The 17635-nt window shown below is 54.3% G+C and overlaps 1 protein-coding gene across 31 annotated transcripts in view; it reads right to left on the bottom strand.

The window, feature by feature from the left end:
- Nucleotides 1–8202: 8202 nt before the first annotated feature.
- MYT1L (myelin transcription factor 1 like) overlaps nt 8203–17635 on the bottom strand; it is a 365607-nt gene continuing 356174 nt past the window's right edge. For 26 of the 31 annotated variants that reach the window (XM_019752014.3, XM_074331624.2, XM_074331629.2 and 23 more), the window contains 3 exons: nt 16056–16159; nt 11320–11463; nt 8203–11001 (listed from right to left, as the gene is read on the bottom strand). In XM_019752014.3, the coding sequence (XP_019607573.2) occupies nt 10861–11001; nt 11320–11463; nt 16056–16159 (389 nt within the window). In that variant the 3' untranslated portion in view covers nt 8203–10860. The remainder of the gene's footprint in view (nt 11002–11319; nt 11464–16055; nt 16160–17635) is intronic. The other 5 variants (XM_074331634.2, XM_074331633.2, XM_019752022.3 and 2 more) reach the window with 1 other exon arrangement.

Here is a 17635-nt window from a genome sequence, read left to right as displayed (position 1 = left end):
CTATGACCTTGTCCTAACTTGACTAATTACACCTGCAACAACCCTGTTTCCAGATAAGGCGTCATTCTGAGCTCGGAAGGCCTTGGGTCCTGGGGGACGAGACGACGTGTCAGGGTGGTTCAACTCTGAAACTGGCCTGCAGTCCTAGCGAAGGGCTTGTCCCTTGTCCCCTGCATGGAGCAGGGAAGGAAAGTGCTAGAACGGAGCCTGCTTCACGGTGACTTCCTGGTTACCATTAGCTTAAAATTTAAAAAAAGAAGTGTAGTGGGCTGAGGGGTTAAACGCAGGATGAGATGTCGGGCTCCTTCCAGGGAGGGAACGGGAGGTGCCTGTGGGCCTCAGAAACAGGGTGCTGCCCGCAGTTTGTCCACATATACTTGCGGTTCCAGAATGTCAGGCCAACGGTGAGAGCGGCGCTTCTCTACCACCCACCTCGCCCCTCCCACCCGGCCGGCATGCAACGCATCACCAATGTGGCGGAGAACGAGAAACCCTAAAAAGCCCTTTCCTTGGCGGGTTATGTTTGTTTTCAGATCACAGAGCTTTCTGGGCCCAGATGCGAAGGGACCGACAGAGTAATGCGGCCCCAGCACCCCCTCCACCAGCGACCTGAGGCCCCCTCACCGTCCACGTGTGTCCCGAGATGCCTCTGGCCTTCATGGAGGCTACAGGAAGCCCGAGCCCAAACCCCGAGCCTGTGTAGTGTCTGCAGCTGCCAGGGTGCCAGTGGGCTGGCAAGGAAGGGCAGAGGCGGGTCTGGGGAACGGTGGGTGCTGCCTTCACTCTGCACCTGACCGAAGCCAGGGAGTGGGGCCCAGCCCCCAGAATCCACAGTTTAAGGAACACACAGGCTATGGATACACCACCTGGGTGGAAGGTGATCATGACGGACAGACGGGTCCACAGCCAGCAAGGGCAGCGAATGACTCAGTGTCCCTGTAATTACTTCTCTGCACAAGGTCCTGGGTGACTACCACCCACTCCATCCTGGCGCCCACTGTCCCCTTTGGGGGCCCCTCCAAGGCCGCCATCCCCACCGGTGCCACTGCAGCCCGGCAAACAGCGGAGGTAGCCCTGCAATCGCTAAGGGTCCTGGGACTCTCCTTCCCCTCCAGCTCGGAGGGCAGATGCCTCACAAAGGGTGAGGTTCCTTGTCAGCATGAGGTTCCCTCACAAAGGACAATGCGTGCCCTGTCTTTAGAGCTTCTGCTGTGTCTGCTATTCCGCAAACTATTCAGCTCAAAACAGTCCGTGAGCCAAAGGGCATATTCGGACTAGAAGATGCTGGGTTCCTGCTCCACCCCGAGTGCGTGGGCGAGTGACAGGTTCCAGCTGTGGGTTGATGGCGCCCAGCTGGGGGCCTGGCCTCCAGCCCCTCCACCTGAGGTCTCTGCGTAGTTCTGCGTGAACATGGGCCTTAACTCTCAGCATTGTCCCAGGTTCCTCCCCACTGGACCACGGCTCTGCTGAGACACACACAAGGTGTCCTGACTTAAGGCAGCCCAGTGCCAGCTCCTTCTGAAGCAGCGGTGTTTGGGGGAAGCTTCCCGGGTAGTGAACATGGTTCTGCAGCAGGGGTGTGGGTGCATCAAGAGGTGGGGACGCTGCTGTGGCAGAGAAGCAAAGGTAACAAGTGAGGCCACAGCACAAGAGCGAGTCCCGGCGCCGTCTCGTGGATCAGAGCAAGGCAGATGACAGTGCAAACCCAGGCTCAGGGGAGACCTAGATGGAGGGGGAATGTGGACAGCTTCTCCCTCAAGTCTGCAGGGATCAGAGCTTCCTAACATGTGGCAAGGCTAATACTCATACTCTGCAGGTAAGCCTCAAGTATTCGAGCACATGTTTGGGGCCCTGGGGAATATTTCTGGCAACAACAGAGAAACGACAGCATGTGAGTCACGGAGCGTGGAGGGAGCGTCTGAACGGAAGTGAGAGTCCGGCACTGAGGGCAGATGAAGGTGCTGAAGGTGCAGGCGTCCGGCTCCTTACGTCTTGATTGACAGCCTAGTTCTGAAGCTGGACCAGGGTGGGAACAGAGGAGGGCCAGGAAGCAAGCTTTGCACAGAGACACTCAGGGGGGACAGAGAAGGCAGCCGTGGACATCGGTGCCAGCAGATACAGCTCCAAGGGCACAGGTGGCAGCCATGAAACTTAGCCAGCTTCTAGAACTTTCGGGTGCTAATGTAGCACCCTCACCCTGCCTTCGATGCCTCTATGATCAGGAACACGCTTCTGTTAAATGGCTTTTAAAACGCCAAGTGGATTATCACTTGTTGCCAATCTCTTCCCATATCCCCACGCAACCACAACGACAGTTATGAATGGTCTTCTGAGTGTGGTCACACAGGAGGCCTGTGGGCTGCCCAGAGTCCAGTACTGCAAAACGCCTGCGGTTATTTCCAGGCTGTTCTTCCCAGAACATTGGGACTTGCCTCACAGACATTCTGCATGTGAAATTACTACCGACTCTCAAAACCAAAGACAAATGGCCATTGTACTGAGGAGAAAGCCCACATTTTTTATCCTGACATTCATATTTCTGTCTTCGTCAGCTTCGGCTATGCTATGAGGACACTGCAGACTGGGGGCTACAACGACAGAAATGTCTTCCTCACCATCCTGGGGACTGACAGCCAAGGTCCAGGGCCTGCTGACGCCGAGGGTCTCCTTACTGTGTCCTCAAAGGCCTGGGGGTGCGGGGCGGGGGGTGAGGGGTGGCGGGCAAACACCTGCTGAGTTCTCCTGTCTCTCTGTCAGGGATGCTATTCTCATCACCTTGAAAGGCCCCACCCCTTAACTATCACATATGAAATTTGGGGGGGGGGGCACAGCTAATGATCCCATAATAATTTCCAATGGGAAATGTGACTAATATAAGTACATGTGGGAGCTGAGCGCTGATGGCGGGGCAGCCCTTCACACACAGGTGCCCCGAGGCGACTGTGGCAGCATCGCACAGACATTTCCATCCATTGGCCCTTTTCTAAGGGCCCTGTTTCTGAACCACCTGTTAGAACTCAGTGAATTTGAAGAATGTCATATGAAAAAATGAGATATTCTCAATCATCACTAGCATGAAACAGATACAGCGTGTTGAGAGAAAGGCCTGTCCTCGCGACAGCACAGACCCCTGTGTGAGAGGCGGCAGCCAGCTGTTGGGCTCCTGCTGCCCACGTCCCACCCTGGTCCCGGTGGCCTCTCCCAGGCTGAGGCCGGGGCCCTCACACTCAGGTGTGTGTCCCCACCAACTATCAAAAGTGCACGTCTGGCCGCTTTGACCTGTATTTACCCTTCCCCTCTGACCTCTCCTCTTGTTCCCTGTGCTCTGTCGCCCCTGAAAGGCTGGATACATTGACTGGAGATGGATGTTTCTGGAGAAGTAAACTTACGTAGAATTTAATAGACGGTGAAAACGTACGACTGCGCCGGCAACATCTGGAAACGGTAGGCGTCCCTTTAAACAAGATCTAAACAAAATTTTTAAATCCATATGAATTTATCATCTTTCAGCCAAAATTTCTTCCGTAGGAATGAAGCTCATTTCTGTGCTCAAAAGTGCCAATTGCACTAGGGTTGCATAGTTTTTGGGAGCTTGCCCACTTTACAAAGACGTGAAGCCACCTGCTGTCACCTGCACTGGTTGTCATTTGAATACCTTTCATCAGGGTAATGGTTACTTCTCAGCAGCTGCAGTTTGAACTTGGTCTCTGGCACCCAGTAAGTCTTGGTTTATGGAGGAGACCTTGCCGCCTTCTGCGTTTCAGACAACTTAAGAAAACAGGTTGAGGGCCGGCCCAGTGGCTCAGGCGGTTGGAGCTCCGTGCTCCTAACTCCGAAGGCTGCCGGTTCGATTCCCACATGGGCCAGTGGGCTCTCAACCACAAGGCTGCCAGTTCAACTCTTCGAGTCCCGCAAGGAATGGTGGGCTCTGCCCCCTGCAACTAAGATTGAACATGGCACCTTGAGCTGAGCTGCGCCCTCCACAACTAAGCAGGTTGAGGACCACAGCAGCAGCTAACTCGGCAGACAAAGGCCAGGAGGTGTGGCCGTACCACCTCCCCGGCCGTCCAGCCTGCGGCTGAGGCCCCCCCCTCCCCCCCCCGTACCTCCCCCACCGCACCCTTCCCTACGGGCAGCTCTCACACTGTCACCGTGCTCCTAGTCCCCGGGCCTTCTCTGTCTTCCTGCTTCCACTCACCCAGCGTGGGTCACGCCTCAGGGACTCGGGGCGCCTCTGAGCGGCCTTGCTGGGGCCCTCCCGGGAGTGGCCTCCCCCAGCCTCTCTGTGATTGAGCTGAGGTGGCATTAAACCTGAATTCTAAGCCACCAGACTGACAGTGACTCAACTCCCTGGTGTCTCCACCTGGTGATAACCATCAGCTTCTTTTTCTGTTGTTAATCCGTCTTTTGTTACAGGCCCAGCCTGCAATTCAGAGCTCCGGCCCCACCTCTGCAGCCCCGAGCAGCTGGGCCTGAGTGGGGACTGCCACTTCCTTCTGGTGCCTCTGATCTCCAGGGCCAGGGCCACGGCTGGGTTCGGAGGTCCTGGCTGCGCCTTTCTTCAGTGAGGTCATTCCTAGGAGGAGAGGGACAGTGTCCTGTCCAGCCCCAGGCCACACCTCCCGGTGGGGAGCAGAAGACCTGTCCCTTCTGGGCATCCCACACACAAGGCTTTTCCGGGGTCTCCCAGGTACCACCAGATGCCACTCAGGACACCGAGTCGCCCAGACACGCCTCCATCCACTGGCTTGGACCCACATGGGAGTCGCTTCGCTCAGCTGCTCCCACATGGCCGTCCCCACCACGTACGTAGCAAATGGAGGCATTGGTCTGAGACCTACTGCTTAGACCCCACAGGACAAAGTAAAACTTGTCGTTTCTGTGACGCTGTGGAGTCCCTGCCGGTTGTTTCCCTTTTGTAACGCAAGTGCTGACCGCAGCTCGGATGGCCAAGCCCCCAGCTCAAAGCCGGCTGTTTAATCAATCCCTGGGGGCCACGGGCCTGGATAAGAGCCCCCCACTGAGGTCCTGTTTCGTGAACTGGATCCTCTGGGCCACTTGTCTGTGTTCTGTTCCCGAGCTTTCCGTTCCCACTCCGATGTTTTAAAGTCCCCAATAACGACTGAGCCAAGAAGGCCCAGGCCACACCCTGGACCCCAGGCCCGGCTCTGCACCAGCCCCCTGGCTGTGGCCCCAGGGGGGCTGTGTCCCCCAGGGGGGCTGTGTCCCCCAGGGGGGCTGTGTCCCCCAGGGGGGCTGTGTCGTCCGCTCTTAGTGATAAGCTTGCATATTTTCTAAGGTCCTGATGCTGCCAGGGCGGCTTGCCTTCTCCCTCTGCCTGATTCTGTTTCATGAATCTGCCTTCTTTCCTGCGCCATTCACACAGGGACACACTTTTGTTTGCACATAGTGACAGGATGATTCAGACACGCCGCCCCAAAATATGGCGCTTGGGCCTATTGAACACCTGAAGCTGGAGGAATTTGGGACACGGCGGCGGGTGCAGGAAGGACTCAGCGCCCCCCGACCCCCACCCGACCCCCAGGTCAAAAGACCCTCAAGGGAGCAGTGCCCTCCCTGCTGCACGGCCCCCGGTCACCCCGTGGCTCTGTCCTTGTCCCATCACATTTCTGCACCACTGTCCGCTCTTCAACACACAGTAAAAGTACTCAGGCTTAAGTGCTTTGGGGTCTTCTTTCCTTACAAAGGAAACGTCAATAAATTTGCATGCTTTTCTCTTTTGTCAGACATCCAGCGGAGAGCCTCCCGAGGTTTCCTTCCCTACAAGGCCTGTCTTGTGTATTTTTTTTATGTTGCTCAGCAATGACTTGAGGTCACTTGAAGGGCACATACAGACTATAGGGAGGAAGACATGTGGATTGAAAAAGGGACAGAGAAGAAACTGGACTTGAGGACGGGGTCAGAGCCCCGAGAGGACTAGTATGCTGGCCCAGGGGGTCCAGCATCTCCTCACGTATGCGGCCCAGCTAAGTCAGGTCTGCTTGGGACCCACGTGGAGACCTCACATGGGCTCCTGCATTGGAGAGAAAGTTGTGCCCAGGTGTGGCTTCGTGCGCCGTCACTTACGACAGGCTTATCCTACCTGCATTTACTATGGCGGCTTCCATCTTTGCTTGTGCCGTTTTCCGTTTCTTCAGAGACTGTACCAGATACTTCCGTGACCAAGACCTCTTTTTGGGTGTCATGTGATTGAAATACAAAGACAAAGGATACATGTTTGATGTTTTCCCTTAATATATTTTTTAAGTTGCTGTAGACGCAGGGCTCTCCTGCCTCCTGTGCTGTTAGAAACGTCGCCACGTGGAGCGCTGTCCACGCTGACTGGACCTGGGAAAGCGGACGAGAGGAAAGTGCCCGGGCCTGCAAGCTCTGAGCCTCCCTGAGCAGAAACAGCCTGGGAGGCCAGACAAGCGCTCTACCAGCCCAGGACCTGTAACGTCGCTGGAGAAACAACGTCCCAGGAGGAGGTTGGGGATGGACACTGTCTTCCAGCATCCAGGAGCCAGACGCCAGCCGGGCCCTCCCTCTGCTCAGCGATCCTGTGTCATCTCTGCTGGTGACACCAGAACCTTCTTCTCCTAAACCCTCGCGAACCCTCACTAGGCTCAGGCTTTATTCTTTAAAAATAATTCATTTCATCACCCAGGGTGAGAACATGTAACCCCAGCCTCCCCTTTGGGTACCTGGTCAGCACAGGATGTGAAGTCGACCGGAGACCCTGGGGGACCAGCACCCGCGCAGCTATCCTGACACCTTTCCTGTGAGTCTGCACCTTCCCCACCGAACCTGAACCTGGAGGCATTTGCTCTCGAACCCGGTCTCCCAGTCCCTCCTCTTCCTTCTCCTCTTCCTACGAGGCCGACTTCCTTGGGGCCAGTCAGGTCCCCAGCCTCCTTACTTTGCCGCTTGCAGGGTCACCTTGACAGACTCCCCCCCCCCCACACACACACACACAGGGAGGCCTGGCCGGAGGGAAGTGTGGTCTCCAGCGTTATCATGCGCCAAACTTACCCAGCAGCACCGCCAGCAGGCTGCTTCCCTGTGTGTCTATGGTTCTGTTTTCTGTACTAACACTTACTTTGTCACAAGTGTGCTAGCAACATGTCTTATCGCCGTCACGTTCAAGAACTCCTGGGATTCCTGAGCTGTACTTGCCACCCTCCCTCATCAGCTTCTGCTTGTTTTTACTGACTTCCGGGCACTCACTGTTGTCTTGGTGTCACAGGATAGGCTTCTGGGATTATTGGGTTAAAAATTCGATTTAAGGTGCACGACATTATCGCTAAATTTCTTTCCAAAACGTTTATACCAATTCTCAACCACGTGGCTCCTAAGGGGAAAGGTGTCTCAATAACCCAGTGGAGAGACTGAGTCTGTGACAAGTCAAGGACAGGCCACCACCTGCGTTAGGTGGAAGTGGCCACAAGGCAGGCTCTACCAGAGCCCAGACCCCACTGTCTGGACACCCTGCCGCCTCCCAGGAAGCAGGCCGACCAAGTGCGATGTGCAAACAGCAGATGCTGCTCAGACGGCCTTGAATCTCAGGGCAGAAGACTCCACTGGGAATCCATTTTGGATTTAACAGAGATTGTGGGGTCTCCTCAAATGTTACGTTTCGGGGACTGTGTCTATTACAGGAGGGTCGTTTTGGAATTTTAAAGGGTGATTCTTACTAACGTAAATAATGGGAAAATGGGATAATCATGACTAAGTCACACCTGAAGGTAATTTAAGCTTTAGGGGTGGTGCTTGGCGATGGTTTAATGGAGAGCCCAGGGAACCCATCGCAGGGCGCAGGACGGCAGGTGTCCCCGGACGTGAGATGCTGAGGACGACAGAACATCTGCCATCGAAACTGAACCATGAGGAGGTGGCAGCAGATGGAGCCTTCCTGGGGACGTTCTGGACACTTGACAGACATCCGTGGCCTGGGGGAGAGAGGGAGCCAAGGTTCTGCGCAGGAGTTAGAGGACAGGGCAAGGGAGAGCACAGTGTGATCCCAGACACCACCCAGGACACGGGGCAGGACCGCTTCCCAAACAAGTGCGGCCGCTGAGCGCGCACCTGCCGGTGGAAGGCACCTCGCTTCGGGGGGAGCACGAGACCCCGAGCGTGAAGGGCTCCTTGTGGGTCCTGCCGGGGCCGACAGCATTTCTGGACACAAGTGAAGACGCGACCCTGTTAGAGATCCATCGTGCTACAAACGCGGCAACACCTTTTTATTTAGAGTAAGATGTTAACATCCAGCATGACAAAGTTTGTACAAAGTTCACAATTTAAAAATGAAGTAATCACTGCAACTCGTGACTCCACACATTGTAGCAAAATCAAAGTGTCAACAAACCCATGCTGTGTGTACAAAAATAAATGAGACTTCAGTTCCACAGAGAGCACAGTAAATATTTGTACAAAATTCTGTCTTCATAAATGGTTACTTAAATCAACTTAGAAATGAATATGAACAATAAGTTATAATAAATAAACTCTGATGACTCACGATAATTCCATATGAAAGGTCAGCATTCTAATATGTGACACTTTTGTGATCCCTATATAATAGTCACAGATAACTTTTGATTTGATATTTTACCAACATTAGATGAGCAGCAGATTTGTGCTTAAAACCCCTCTCCACTGTACATAGGTGAGAACAAGAACCCAAACCGAGACTACCTATCACTCTACGCGAAGCATTGCTCTGTTGGCGAGGCTGCAGACACGACGGGGCGGGAAATGCGAAGCCGATATGAACAGCGGCCTGAGCGGGAGCGGGAGCCGGGCCTGGCCCGTGGTGTGGCAGCGGCGCCCGCAGTGGCGTCAGCTCTCAGGCAATTCTGAGCACGGCTACGACTAATCGCACAACAGAAAGACGGAGGCGCTCTCCAGACCCCGAGGGAATGACATCATCTTTTCCCAGCTCATTACGAAAGTCCACGTGGAAAACCGGAAGCGTTTGTACAGTGAGCAGTATAAAGTGCCGCTGAGATGTACATGTATTTATACACATATGTACACCGAGGCTGAGTATCGTAGCAGAGTGTTTGCCTGAGGCCCCTGCGACCTCCGCACCAACGTTGCCGGTCGGCCGGCGGGCCCCCTGCAGGGTCAGCGTGGCAAGGCCGCTGACATAGGAATTGCACACCTCCGTACGGATATAGAGGACAAGGGGAGTGCAAATAGTCGACTGGCACGTTGTGGGGACAATGACCCTGTAAGTCCTGTTCTGCTAAAAATATTATTATTTTTTTTATTTTTACAAAACCCATCTTTTTTTTTTTTTTCATAACAAAATTTTAAAGTACTTTTGTACTTCCTGCATAACATCAAGACATGGAAGGAAGAGATGCTATGACATGTAAATCAAGTCCACATCAGAAGACACGACACGTCCTGGGGACTTCTCGGAGGGCGGACGCAGCAGTCAAAAGCGGTCTTTGCATACACAGAGTGCAGTCATGGCGGCAAACGACCCGTGTCCGAGGAACACGTGAGTCTAAGATGATTTCGTGTAAAGAAAAGTGCTGAAGTACATTAATTACTCCTAAAATCTGATTGCATTCATTCTTAGAACAGGTCATGACAACTCAGACACAAGGCTACGCAAACGCTCTGCGGCCAGCCGGTCTCCCACGAGAGGCAAGACACAGGTCCTCGTGAGAATCCTCTGAGCAGGACCAAGTGCGCATTTGAAGCCCAAGCTCGGGGGGCCGGAGAGGTTTTACTGAGCAGCTTCCCCCCCAATCCAGAGGGGATTCAGTCCCGTCACTCGAAGACTCACAAATCATTTCCCTTTATCCCCCAAATGTAAAACAACAACAACAGCAACAACAATAATAGTTCTTCAAAGTGGGAAGGGGAAATAAATACTCTTAAATTACCTGTGACCTTAAATTAAAACACACATATTCTGGTGGGGAAACCACATTGCAATAAAAGACAGTTCAGAGGGCCGGGAAACTCTTGGGAGATAAGAGAAGGTTGTCCCAAAGTTTATTGAAAATGGAAAAGGAAATCTTCACATCGTCCACCTGTCACAAGGCCCTGTCTTAACTGAAGTCCCATAGTCACACCACGTAATGCTCAGGAGTTAATTTAAAAGTGCTGTTAAGCTGCTTTGACTCTTCTGCCAAGTTCCCATGGCTTGATGTTGTCTTACAATAAATTACTTATCTCATTTCTTACAGTTAATCCATATGCCATTTCCTTGGAATGCAAAAAACCTCATTTATTGCCCCCACCATACACCATCCTCCTAAAACAAACAAACAAAAAAATCACATAATATTTCTAAGCATTGTTCAAAAATAAAGCATTTTTTTGCAACCAATTCTTGCTATGAAACAATATGCAACAAAACGTATTTCTGAAATTCCATAAAGCCCTCCAACATGAGGCAAAATGATACTGTGTAAAAAGTGGCTGTGGGGCCACCACTTGGTCATTCAAAGCTGTTTTTCTTTTTGTCCATTGCAGTTCAAAATACTAAAACATTTAATCACTAAAGCATTAAAAAGAATTTACACTCTATGTATTTTGATCAGCTTACCTCTTCAGAAATATATACAACCCCAATGTGCACACATTAGCAGCTATAAACATTACATGGCATATCACACTATGTCAGCTTATATGAAAACGTACAAAATGTGAATGTGTTCCGAAACTATTCTGCAGGGACGATCTTTAAAGCAAGACATAAAATCATTATGAAGTCTTGTAAGCATAACACTGTTTCCAACAGAAATAAATAGAAACACTTTCTGGTAAATTACAGCAGCAAGAGACAGGAGGCGTCCTGTTTAAGCAAGGCTCCATCACTACAGTCACTACAGCAGCTGTTCAGACCTGAATTCCTCTCACAGCCTGCTTTATATTTTCCAGTAGGGCTTTATTTTCTGGGCTCTGATAACGATCTTGATTTGTATACATGTCCGTCAAAGTAGTCACGTATGCGTCAAAATTTTGTTCATTGATTGGGTCCTACGAGATATTAAATAGTAGTTCATACACAACTTTTATTTTCTTAATAGGATATCACATCAGCATAAAACAGCATCACAGCATCCTGCCACTGTCTGCATAACACTTAAAAGGCCAACTCGGAGCATCTTAAGCTACGGGCTCCACGGGCTCAGCCCCACCAACGCTTCCGGCAGTTAATGCCATGGCTTTGGGGAGGGAACCACAAACATCCAAAGTCTGAAGAACCATGAGAACAGCAACAGGACAAGACATCTACTTTATGGTGCGCAGTGCGCAGCTCACCGCACGCCTTATCTCGCACTGTCAGTCACTTACCATATGTGGCAGCTGGATATTAGCTAGACTATGAATTAAAGACTGGCTTAAGTTGGCCAGCTCATGAAGAAGAGACTCATTTTGCTGTTCAATTACTTTGTTCTCCTCTTCTATCGTCTTCAGGTTGGTCTCCATTGTGGTAATCTAAAACGCACAAATTTGTGTACATGTAACATAAGGCAGGCGGGGGCCACACTCTCGCAGGGCGAGACAACAGCCTATCGATGCAAAGAAAACCTTTTTGCTTAAATAAAAAGGCTTCCAAGTTAAGAATTTTTCATTTTAAGGGTTTGGCTTTCGTGCTTCTGATTCATTACACTCGGAGATTTGGTGACTGGACTCTAGTGGCTTGTCTTTCTGAGGCGGGATTAATGGATTAACGTGAGGTGGGCGCCAGGGCTGTGGGGACAAGCTGTGCTGTCCTCGTGTGCAGACTGTCCTCCCAGTCTCCTGTTCTCTCTGCGGCTTTCATGGATTGTGTTACTTATCTGGGGTGGTGTCGTAGTGACTTACTGCTAGCACTTCTTTTCTAGCCTGAATCTAGTTGTGCCACAGCTGAGCCCCAAGACATTACTTATTTGTGGCAAGTCCATGTCTTCTCCACCGGCACCAGCAGACACGCCATCTGCACTACGTGACCTCCACACATTCCTACATCAGAGAGAGGCGACTGTGGCTCCCGCTGGCTCTTCTCCCTCTAACTCCCCAGACAGACCACATGGTTGCCGAGGTCACGAGCTTTGTAGTGCCTCCACCTACAGCCAGATAAGCAGCCCTTACTCCTGTGGCCAACTGCCCAACCCACGTGTGTCGGAAGATGAGCAGCCTTGGAAGCCACTGTGTGGCTGGGAAAAAGTGCTGGTTCCACAGTGTGCCTGCCTTTTGGGGCTCGGAAACACTGTGACCCCCAAACCAGAGCTATGCGGTAGCCCCACGCCAGTGTCGGAGGCGTGGGCGGGCCCAGGGTCACGGCCTCGGCTCCTCCGTCACACTAGTGCCCCTGAGTTACCTGCCCCCCGCTCATAAACTCCAAACACCAAGTTCTCACGCGGGGTCTCCCTGCCCAGACACACTTGCCTGGGGCCTTTCCCAAGGCCGCCAGGAAACCACGGCCTCAGGGGCACTACTGGATTCAGCTCTACAGGACGAGTCAGCAAACTCTGGGCTCCTTCTCTGGAAAGCAGGACTACGAGCGCTTGCCCACTGTGCATCTCGTGTAGAGACGCTCGACAGTTTGTGGGAAGAAGACCTTCCCCACTCCTGGGCGTCCCATCCAGTCAAAGCGCCAACTAGGGCACGTCACCCCGGGGGCTTCGTGGTGTCACGGGAATGGGTGCTGGGAGGAGGAGGGGCTACACAGGGGACACAGACATCGCCCTTCCATCCTCGGCAGAGCGGCCATGGTGCCAGGTGCCCAGGCGATGGCTGGGATCTGGAGCTGAGACAGCTCTGAGGGAGGCGTCTGCTCAGGGAAAGGCTGCACTGAGCAGGGGCCCAGGACTGGGGTGGGGACACAGCCACGTGCTCCTGGGCCGATGTCACTCACTGTCCTCAGACAGGAGAAAGGTGACCCTGTTGCTGACAGCACGTCCTGTCCCTGCGTTTGAGGAGCATTGAGCTCCTGTGGCCACAGGAGGAGACGCATCAGGAAGGGGTAGGTGCGTGTGTGCGTGCATGTGTGTGTGCGTGCATGTGTGTGTGTGCGTGTGTGTGTGCATGTGTGTGCGTGCATGTGTGCGTGTGTGTGCGTGTGTGTGCATGTGTGTGCGTGTGTCTGCGTGTGCGCACATGTGTGAGCGTGTGTGTGCATGTGCGTGCGTGTGCGTGTGTGCGTGTGTGTGTGCGTGTGTGTGTGCGTGTGTGTGTGCATGTGTGCGTATGTGTGTGCGTGCACATGTGCGTGCGCGTGTGTGTGCGTGTGTGTGTGCGTGCACATGTGTGTGCGTGTGTGTGCGTGCGTGTGCATGTGTGTGTATGTGTGTGCGTGTGTGTGCGTGTGTGTGTGCGTGTGTGTGCGTGTGTGTGCGTGTGCGCACATGTGTGAGCGTGTGTGTGCATGTGCGTGCGTGTGCGTGTGTGCGTGTGTGTGCGCATGTGTGTGTGTGCGTGTGTGTATGAAGTCTCGGGAGGGCGTAAGTTCAAAGTAAGATCCAGAAGAAATAAACGCAGCCAAGACATCACTGATTCAATAATATTAACTGGATGTGTAATTGCTCGCACAGTTCTGACCATTTGAAATGGAGACACGTTGGGCTCTTTCGGGCCCCGGATTCTGCCTGGGATCCCGGGGAACTCTGTCTCCCTGTTTCCACAGTTTTAACTGAGAGGTTTGGGTCTGACGGGCCATTCGTAAAATGTTTTTGAAGGCGCAGAATCTATTTTCCCAATAAGGGCGCACAGGGAGCCCTGGTATGTAAGTCAGACGTGAGTGCAGCCCTTGGGTCCTGAGCCCGCCAGGGCCCCGCCCCCATGGGACCCGGCCTCCTGGGGGCTGTGCCAGGGCCTGGTGCAGGGCCCTTTGCCCTTAGCCACCCCGTGCTGCTGTGCTGCAAGGTCTGGGCCCGGCGCACCAGCTGGCGTCTGCTGTGCTGTCACTGGGTGGTGTGGCTGGGTCGCCCTGCAGAGCTTTGCCTGCAGCTCAGGTCAGATGGGACAAAAACACACAGTGGAACCTTCCATCACAGTGTTGCTCTCGGAGGGGAGGGCGTCAGAGGTGCCAGAAAGCCTGGAGGCAGTACCTTCAGTCTTCCGGCATTTTCCAGAGATTAGGGAGGGTAAGTGCGCTCTGGCCAGAGACAGGGAGGCGGAGGTACAAAGAGACTCCATGGCCAGTTTGACCTCAAACACTGGGGGCAGCAAAGGTGCGGGGAGCAGGGGCCCTCGGGCGCCAACCTGTCCGCAGAGTCCTAGGACCTCTATCCCTGCCCGGCCATTACCTGAGTCCTCACCCAGGGCTGCTGGTCACGCGACCTGCCCCCCAAACAGCACCGCCCGGACCCCAGCTCAGCATGCCCCCTCCACTTCCAAGACACTGGCCTTACCTTCTGGAGCAGACGCACCAGCCCAGGCTCATTTGGGGGGTCACCTCTCATCAGCCAGAGCAGTGACAACACACATTAACCCTTAAAGTTCCTTTGACGTCAGATGCAAATAGGTGCTGCTGGGAGCAAATACCCACATCGGACATCAAAGAGCCCAAGTGGGCAGTGACCACCGACCCAGGGACAGACGGCCACTGAGGTGAGGCAAGCGTGTGGGCGCGGGACTCGCGGTGATTCTGTTCTGAGTGCCAAGTCCCCTCGGCTGGGGGAGCGCAGCGTCCCCTGGGCCCTGAGCCAGGCTGGGCGTCTGGGCCTTCCTGGCATGGGGGTGCGAGTTGGGAGGGGCTGGGGGGAGCCCTGAGGTGGGCGGGAGGGAAGCCTTTCCCGACAGATTGCCGTGTGCAGCCAGACAGCCAGACAGAACTCTGAACCCCCAGGGTTGCCCAGAAAGGTGCCATTCAGAGGCAGCTGATTAGGATTTTCACCCTTATGAGCAGAATAAGACGGGAGAGTGAAACTGGCATCTGACCCAAACCATCGTTGCTGATTTGGCCGGCTCGTCTCCCTACCAGAGAAGGTGGCTTGTGGGATGAAAGAAGGAAGTGGCCCTGGAGTCCCCTAGGGACCACACCTCTGCCAGACCTTGGCCGGGCCAGCAGCTGAGAACAACCAGGGGTTCAGATAAATATTCAGGAAAACTCCAACTTGTGTCAGTTGAGCCTTTGGCCAGGCCATCGTAGGACCCCATGATGGCCAGAGCACAGCCAGGTGGGGGGCTGCGGTCGAGTAGGCTGGTGTCAAAACAATGTTCCCCCTTGCCCAGCCTCACAGGCACCCACAGAATCCCTTCTGGCTATTCTGGTAGGAACACAGCCTCAGGGCCCGTCCCTGGAGAAGCTGTGCCATCGGGGAATGGGTGGCAGGCAGAACTGTGACCTCCACCTGGACCTCCATCAGCCTCTCCCAGAACCCGTCACACTGCTGATTGTGGGGAGGGGTTCCCGAGGTGGGGCTGGCCCAGGTCTACAGGGACGGGCACCCTGCCTTACCTGTGATGGCAATGCCGGGGGGCCCCTCTGCCACAACGGGATCCCACTGCCCGAGCCCACACTGGGCACTGGGACCCTGCAGGGCACGAGGGGACGCCCTGAGGGCAGTCAGCCCAGCCACTGGCTTTGGCTGAGTGGAGGAAGTCACCTGTCTGGACTTTAGAGAACATGAGTGTCAAATGAGTCTTATGATACCTACTTGGAGGGCCGGTGTGAGTGAAGTGGGTTACACGCCAAAGCCCCTGCCCCTGGCATCTGGTTGGTGCCTCCCTTCTACGCTGGCTAGACACTGCGTCCGCCTGGGAATCGGCATGGACAGGCACGGCCTCCCAGCCCCAAGGAGCGCGGCCCCTCTGTATCTACGTGCTGAGTCAAAATGCCGGTAACCAAATATTGGGGCAAAAGACTCGTCTACTTCGCTGCCAGAGCAGGCGGTTCTCTGGACGGTCTCATTCAAGACACAAGACAGAAAACTAGATGCCGGTGGCCCCGGGGGTACAGCAAGTGTGGCCACTGAAGTTTCAGCAGAAGACCAAGACAGAGGTAAAAAAAGAAAGAAGCAATGAGCAAAGAAAAAGGAAGCGAGGCCGCCCAGCAGCGGTGGCTGTGCGGGCGGCCGGGCGGGCGGGAGCCTCAGGGCCGTTACCTGCGTCCTCAGCTTGATCATGTCGGCCTCCATCTGCGAGTTGGACTCGTTGAGCTCCTTGATCTCCTCGTCCAGCTGCTTGATCTCCTCGTCGTTCTCGATGCCTGCAACCACAAGCGAGTGCGTTAGGGTGCGGAACCGGAAGCGTGACACTGAGGTTTGGAGTTTTCTTTCTTCTTTTTATACCTGGAACCGGGTTGGCTGGGAAAAGTGCCCTTGAATTAAAAAGAAAACAGTCGAGTTTGTGCAGTCTTTTGTCCCCAAGCACCACCCTCCTAATGACCAAACCACAGAAAGACAAGGGGTGCACAGACCCTGGCATTGACTCAGAGCCTCATGGCCCGGGTGGCGCTGCACCTGACGCAGCCTATGAATAGGGCCCCCCATGGAGGCCATCCCCTCCTCTCTCACTGTCTGTCTGTCTCTGTCCCTGTCACATGCACACGTGCCCAGGAGACTGGTAGGGTCCCCGCCCTGAGCACGCTTAGGTTTGGGGTAGGAACACTGCTAACAGACATAACAGCACCCGAGCCGGAAGTGTTAAGGACTGTCCAGCTAAGTGACCGAGGGAGGGGATGATGGGCAGTGACAGACTCCAGTGAGGTGGCCACAGAGGGCTCCCGAGTAGTTCACATCTAATTGATAAAAAATTCCGTCTTCCGCAGTGATAGGTCGGCGACAGAAGTGGTTGTGGGCTCTGGCGGGAGCCCCGCAGCAGCTGCGCAGTGACCAGCCTGTCGAGGTCGGGGGCATGACCAGCAGGGCTGTGGGGTCCATGTGGCGGGCGGCACAGGCAGACCCAGTGCTTACAAGGTGCGGTTCAAGGCCGGTTCACTCGGCTGGTTGTGTCTGGTTCCTGGCAACGGCCCACTGCCAGGGGCAGAAAGATCCAGAGCTTTCTAGTTCGGGGCATTTGGCCTCCACCACTGGGTGTGGTTGGGGGAGAAGAGCAGAAATCCTGCAGATGGGACAGTAGTCAGTGGCCCAGGTATGGACTTGCCATTCCCATCGGCCACGTGGTACAATAGTGGCCCTCGCTCAAAACCAGTGGGAAACGCACGGGCCAGGACTCCAAGGGAGCTCGGGCGGCAGATGCTGTGGTCCAGTATCGCGGGCAGAGAGGGGTACACTCAGCCTGAGAGCAGAGGCATGAGACCACCCCAAAACACTGCAGAAGCCACATGAAGAGATTCTCCCCATCAAGTGTTGAAAAGACAACAGAGACAGAAAGAGGGGGCCAGTGGGGGTGGGTCTTAGTCGCTGTTTTTAGTGAAATGAAGATTTGGGGAGCAAGCAATCTTCCGGGGAAGAATCAGTCGTGCGTCCCCCACGATGGTGCTTTTTCTCGCCGAAGCACCGTGCGCACCTCTGCTCCTGCTCGGTTCGACTCCCGTCTGCTTGTCTTTCCTCTGAGTCGGCCGTCCCCGATTCAGTCGGAGGTGGCAGAGCTTTCAGACAAGCCTGTCTGCAGCACTGATCAGGCTTCTCCCTCCTGCCTCGGCTGCCCCCCAGAGGGGCCCGGGGACCCCTAACTGGGACCATGGGTTTCGCTTCCCTGACCCCGGAGCAAGCCCTTAGGT

The sequence above is a fragment of the Rhinolophus sinicus genome, chromosome 2 (genome assembly GCF_057876585.1).
Source record: "Rhinolophus sinicus isolate RSI-liver-muscle chromosome 2, RSI-T2T, whole genome shotgun sequence".
Classification (NCBI taxonomy): Eukaryota; Metazoa; Chordata; class Mammalia; order Chiroptera; family Rhinolophidae; genus Rhinolophus; species Rhinolophus sinicus.
The sequence above is the reverse complement of the archived record's forward strand: the minus strand, read 5'-3'. Positions and strand labels throughout refer to the sequence as shown.